Raw genomic sequence first — 6,821 nt, 5'->3', positions numbered from 1 at the left:
GGACCAATTTACCCCCACACAAACATGCGCACTCTAATTTTCACGCCTACCTTTGTTGCCCCAACCAGAACAATACAATAACTACGTTCATATGCATCAATTTGACCTCCAAAAGCTGTGTCAAGAAATTTCCAAATGATTTTAGCATTATGGTAGATAAGCATACAAACTTAATAATTTTAATTTCTATAGAACTGGAAGGTGATGCAGAGGGCCAATCTTAAAAGACATGGAACAAAGGAATAAGGCTTTTCAGCAATTGTATCTCTTAAGTGCAAATTTAGTAAATTGCACGGAATACCTTAAAGCAACTATTAGTACAAATCATCCCACATTAACAACTATCAAGGATTTAAAACAAAACATCAATCTTCAAGTAAGAAACATCTCTAGAGACCAGAAAACACCAGAAATCCCATTTGGCAACCTACAAAGGGCTTCATCCAACCAAAGGGAAAAATTCAACAAAAGGGAAAATAACTTGTAGCTACTCAACACAAGACTAACCTAAACATGCTTATACTTCTACAAATCCAGTGGAAAAAGAGAAAATATTCTTTTGCTTAGTTTAAAAACTAGATGTTTCCATTACCTAAATGCCATAGAGTTACGACTAAATGCTTGTTTGAACAAGATACAGGAGCTGGAAATAAATTACAGCCAAAATTATAACAGTAATCACTGGTCACTAATATTAATTTCGTTTAACTATAACCCAAAAAATAATCAACAAGACCCACAAAAAAGGGGAGCAAAAAACCAATGCACATTAACGTTTCCAGCTATAATCAACCAAATACACTAACCCATAAAACCAAATCAGTGAGAAACTTACCAAAGAAGCAAAAAACTCAATGTGTCTTGAAAACTCCTAAACTAGAACCCAAGCAATTAAAAAACATACCTAGAATAGATGGTGGTGGCGACGAAGCCGGAAAAGAAAGAGAAAGGGGAAAGATCTCTCCATCAAGACGAGGCACATGTGATGTTGCCATCTTCTCCCACTTCAATTGTGGGGCTGGAAAATCGGCAAAGGTAGCTGATAAAATCCTCCCATCTCCTTTTTTGTTACTCTTCTCCTCCTTTGTCGCCTAACGATTTTAAAAATAAATAAAAAAAGTAAAGTTGGGAGGATAGTTAAAGGGAAAACAAAAGGAGAACTTTCTTTTACCTTGGGGAGGGTTTGATTAGGAAAGACGAGAACATTTGAAGTAGAAAATGCCCAGTTGAAAGAGGAGGAGGAGGAAGAAGCCTAAAGCAGATCTACAAGAAGAAAGGCACCCAAGAGGGCCACACAAATAAAGACCAACTTGGTGGTGCTGCTGCTGCTCTTAGTTGCCTTGCCTATTCTTATCTCACAATGGAGAGATCTATCCGTCTCCTGGACTAGTGACCACACCCACTTTTGTTGATATGGTCACTAGGGTGAGAGAGAGAGGGGGAGAGAGAAGGTGAGAGGAAAAGAAAGAGAAAGGGGAAAGATCGACAAAGGGTTTGTATTTTATTTTATTTGACAAATTATACCGACCTCATGAGGTCGGTATGTATATTATTTTTTAATTTTATTTTTAATTTAAAAGAATACTGACCTCACGAGGTCGGTTTATTAAAAATAAATTTTAAATTATTTTTAATAAACCGACCTCGTGAGGTCGGTATTCTTTTAAATTAAAGATAAAATTATAATATTTTGCATCAAATGAATTTCTGACCTAGAGAGGTCGGTACTTTATTTTTTGAAATTTTGGTACAATATTACCGACCTCATGAGGTCGGTTTATTTTTAAAAATATCGAAAAATAAATATTACGACATTACCGACCTAATGAGGTCGGTTATTTTCCGACCTCAACTGAGGTCAGTTTTTTGAGGTCGGAAAATACTATTTTTTTAGTAGTTACACCAGAAGTCCATAAATAGAGTTTAAATCATAGAGAGCATTTGATAAACTATATTCACGGTTATTTGAGTGTTCTACCCAACTTGTGAAATTCCTAATGTTATATGTTCTTGCAAAGCTCATATTGGATGCTAGAATGTGATCTGAATTAAATTAATATTTTGTATTTAAACAGGCTGAAATTGTGAAGTGAGAATTGATATGATCACAAAAAATTTCAAGCCTCAAACCACTTTAAATTCTCCTGCGCTAAGCTCTCCATGTCCAGTTATTCACAACGTCGATGATGTAAATCCTTCTCGACCATTAGGTAAAGACAAGATGTTGGATTTGGGTCCTCTTGAATCCGATCCTGCTAAAAGAAAACAAATTTCAGATTATTCTCCTAATCTACGTGATAGAGTGAGGAGATATTACATTAACAAGGGTCCATGTAAATCTTGTGATCGTTTTGTTTTTCCAATAACATATTTTGGTGGAAAACCGCGTTCTTTTCATTCTGATTGGTTTGACACTTCATATTCTGAAAAAGATGCAGCTTTTTGCTTATGTTTTTACTTGTTTAAAATGAGACGGGAGGACATGAAAAACAAGTAGGCGATCCTTTCACAGTGGATGGTTTCAGAAGTTGGAATAAGGGTTTAGAAAGACTTAATAAACATGTGGGTGAAGTGAATAGTGTTCATTACCGGTGTTTCAAGATGATGTTTGATTTACATAATCAAGCACAATCTATTCTAACTTGTTTTGACAAGTAAAATGAGAAAAATAAAAGCAAATATCGGGTTCGCTTGAATGCTTCGATTGATGGTGCAAGGTTTCTTTTAAAAGAAGGAATGCCTTTTCGAGGCCATGATGAAAGTGAAACTTCTGCAAGAAGAGGAAACGTTTTAGATCTCTTGAAGTGGTATGCAGATAAGAATGAAGATGTGAAACAAGTTGTGTTAGAAAATGCTCCACAAAATGACATCATGATTTGTCCAAATATCCAAAAAGACATTGTGAGTTCTTGTGCAAAAGAAACGGTGAAAGCAATTGTTGAAGACTTAAATGGGGATTACTTTGGGATATTAGTTGATGAATCTAAGGATGTCTCTCATAAAGAACAAATGGCTCTTATTCTGCAGTACGTCAACAAAGAGAGCAAACTAATTGAGCAATTCCTTAGTGTTGTTCATGTTAAAGATACACTTGCACTAAGGGTGTACAAAGTAAACCAACAAACCGCACTAAACTGATAAACCGAGTCAAACCGAGAAAAAAAACTCGATTAATGGTTTGGTTTGACTGGGTTTGGTGTTGAAAAAAAAACCGACCATAATTGGTTTGGTTTGGTTTTAGCTAAAAAAGGTCAAACCGAACCAAACCAACCTGACATTACATGTATTCAATTTTTAAAATATTTTATACATAAATATATTTATTTGTAATGTAATTTATAAATATTTCTTAAATTTTTCGTAGTTTTTTTTATCTATTACCATATTATTCAAGCTTGAACATAGAATTTTGAATGTCAATAAATTATATCCTATGGATGTTAATAACTCATATAAAGTCCAAAGCAAAGCCAACTCAACACTAATACTAACAAAAGAAATTCAATTTACCACTAGAAATGACAATAATGTTGGATACCTATTCTTTAGTTTTGCATAACTGGTTTAGAGAGTGAAAATACATAACTTAAGTTTTTTTTTCTTGTCATGTAATTAATACTTATTAGCCTTACTTATTTTAGCATGACTTAGTATTTTTAGATTATGATAATTTTCTCTGTGGCTTATTAATTAGCAAAATTTATTTTAACCGATTTTCTTATCTTTTGTTGAATATTTTAATACAATGTCATCACTCTTCTCACATTTTATGTTATGTTCTTATGAAACACCTTAATTATATAGTCGTATCTTAATAGGACTAAATAAATATTTGAAGTAAAAGTTATATGTTTTGTATCAAGACTATTCCGGGAAAAAAAAACTCGAGAAAACCGAATAACCCGAGAAAACTCGATGTTGAAAAACCCGAATTTTATTGGTTTGGTTTGGTGTATAGATTTAAAAACCCGACGCAATTGGTTTGGTGTTTAAAAAATCCGAACCAAGCCGGTCCATGTACACCCCTAATCTGCACGATCGTTGAAAGACGCGATATATTCTTTACTTTTAGAACATAATTTGAGTTCATCTCAAATTTGGGGACAGGGTTATGATGGAGCTAGTAACATGCAGGGAGAAATCAATGGTCTTAAAACTTTGATTATGAAAGATTATCTTTCAGCATATTGCACACATTGCTTTGCTCATCAATTGCAATTGACTCTTGTAGCTGTTGCAAAGAAGCATCATGAGGTAGATCAATTTTTTTATATTCTTGCTAATGTTTTGAATGTTGTTGGAGGTGTTTTTAAGTTTAGGGAGATGCTTAGAGACGATCAAGCAGAAAAATTAAAGGAAATACTAGTGCTCGGTGAAGTTCATACAGGAAGTGGATTGAATCAACAACTTGGACTTCAAAGGGCAGGGGATACACGTTAGAGTTCTCATTTTAAGACTGTGCGTAACTTTATTACTTTATTCTCCTCAATTATTCATGTACTTGGAGTTCTTGCTAAGGAGGGTTCAAATTATCAAGAGAGATCACTGGCAAAAATTTTAATAGATGACATAAGATCTTATGAGTTTGTGTATACATTGCATTTGATGTTAAAAGTGTTGGCAATTATACATGATTAAAATATGGCCTTTCAAAGAAAAGATCATGATATCATAAGTGCGATGAACCTTGTTGGTTTCACAAAGAGACAATTGCAATTTATGAGAGAGTCTAAATGGGATTTTTTTGGTAAAAGACGTCTCTTCATTTTGTGTCAAGCATCATATTGTGATCCCCGAAATTGATAAGAATTATGCTTTTGGAAAATCAAAGCGTAAGAGCTCTAGTGTCAAATATTCTCATCATTTGTGTGTAGAAATTTTTTATACTATTATTAATTTGCAACTTGCAGAGCTTAACAATCGTTTTGATGAAGTGAATACTGATCTACTTTTTGGTATGGCTAGTTTGAGTCCAGATAATTCTTTTGCAAATTATGATAAAGAGAGTATTATGAAACTTGCTACACATTATCGGGATGAGTTTAGTGTTTCCATGCTTGAGGATCTTAGTTATGAGCTTGACAACTATATTGATTATGTGCGAGAATTGAATAAAGCTTTCTCTAACTTGAAAAGACTTGCAGATCTTTCAGAGACATTGGTTAAAACAAATTTGCACAAGACTTGGAGACTTGTTTATTTGCTTGTGAAGTTGAGCTTAATATTACTTGTCGCTACTGCAACGGTGGAAAGAGCTTTTTCTTCGATGAAGTATATTAAAAATGACTTGTGTAGCAGAATTGGTGATAAATTTTTGAATGATTGTTTAGTTTGTTATATAGAGAATGAGGTATTTGAAAGTGTACCTAATGAGGCATTCATTGATCGTTTTCAGAAGATGGTTGTTCGTCGAGTACAATTGTAATGATAATGTGATTCGCTACTTTTTATTTATATAAAGAATTTCAATTTTTCAGTATGTCTGAAAGCTATGATAGATCTTAGCTTTGTATTGTTTTGTAATGTCACTTGTTCAATGTTAGTATAAGGGACTTCTTGTTCTTGCGATTGTTGGATCTAGTTCTAGTTAGTTTTTTGTTTTTTCATTTATGCAAGACAAAGGCATTCTCCTCACAACATACGACATTGGTTACTTCTCTCGTTTCTTTTTCCGGAATTCTGCGATTTACTTGTGGGTCTACACTAGGTATGTTGATGTTTTTTTTTTGGAATCCATAACCTTAAAATCCTAGATTCGCCTTTGTAACACTCCGTAAATTGAGGTTAGGTGTGAATATGTAAAAATCTAGTGTTAAGATGATATTATATCTATATGAATCCATTCTTGATTAATTCGGGTGGAAGATGGTCGTTTTGAAGTCAAACCAACAATTGAAGTTCTTAAGGGCCCTTAAATTCGCCTAAGTTTTAGTAGGTTTGTCTTTTGAACGATTTTGATGAACATGTGTTGCGAATTTGGAAAAACTCCCTTGATGAAAGTTGTAGATCTTTAAAATATCTTTCCAATGGTAGGTCGCCCATCCCTAGAAAAGTTATAGGTCGCCCATCCCTAGAAAAGTTATATAAAAAAAGTTATGTCCATTTTACTGAAGAGCGCAAAAGCTGGAGATTTCGCCCAAAGTACGCCCGAAACGTACGGGACGTCCTTTTAGGACGTACTTCTTCCGTTTCTGGCAGAAAATGGGGTTTAAAATGGGTATGGTCTTATTTTGTCCCATTTTTTTTCATCCTTCCAAACCCTAAGGACAAAAATCATCCCTCCAAGTCTTCAAATCAAAGGTAAGAACACCCTTAACATTACTAATCTATTCTAACATCAAATCCATGATTCTTGTGACAAAAACCTAGGGTTTGCAGCATAATTCTTCCCAAAGTGATTCAAGCTAGGGTTTGGGTGTTCTTCATTACAAAAGTGAATTGTTAAACTTTGTTTAACGTATTAAGGTATGTCTCTTTTAAAATCATTTTTGACTATAAACGTGATTTGTATGTCTCTCTTTTGAAAACTTATTTTGAATGAAAATCACTTTTGAAACTATTGTTGGAAGTATAAATTTTATGCAAGATTATTTAATGAATAAAAGGAAAAGTAATCTTTTCATGTTTCTTGAACTCCAATTCATGTCTAAATGGTGGTTAATATGTGTGAGGGGACAAACCCACATTAAACCTAGATTGCAACAAACCCTATCTATGTATGTGATATTATGAATGTTTTCCTCTATAATAGATGCTTAATATGATGGTTAAGGGTTGGTAATGATATTCTCGTTGATGAATTAGGACATGGAAATCTTTCG

The 6,821-nt window shown here is 33.7% G+C and overlaps 1 protein-coding gene across 1 annotated transcript; it reads left to right on the top strand.

Moving 5' to 3' along the window:
* The first annotated feature begins 2,736 nt into the window (after positions 1 to 2,736).
* On the top strand, positions 2,737 to 5,425 carry LOC132612791 (uncharacterized). Its single transcript, XM_060326881.1, has 3 exons — positions 2,737 to 3,111; positions 4,108 to 4,435; positions 4,911 to 5,425. The coding sequence occupies exons 1-3, from the start codon at positions 2,737 to 2,739 to the stop codon at positions 5,423 to 5,425; spliced, it is 1,218 nt and encodes a 405-aa protein (XP_060182864.1).
* The last annotated feature ends 1,396 nt before the right edge of the window (positions 5,426 to 6,821 follow it).

This window comes from Lycium barbarum, chromosome 10, assembly GCF_019175385.1.
Source record: "Lycium barbarum isolate Lr01 chromosome 10, ASM1917538v2, whole genome shotgun sequence".
NCBI classification, from domain to species: domain Eukaryota; kingdom Viridiplantae; phylum Streptophyta; class Magnoliopsida; order Solanales; family Solanaceae; genus Lycium; species Lycium barbarum.
Note: the sequence above shows the minus strand (reverse complement) of the source record. Positions and strands in the feature narration are given on the sequence as shown.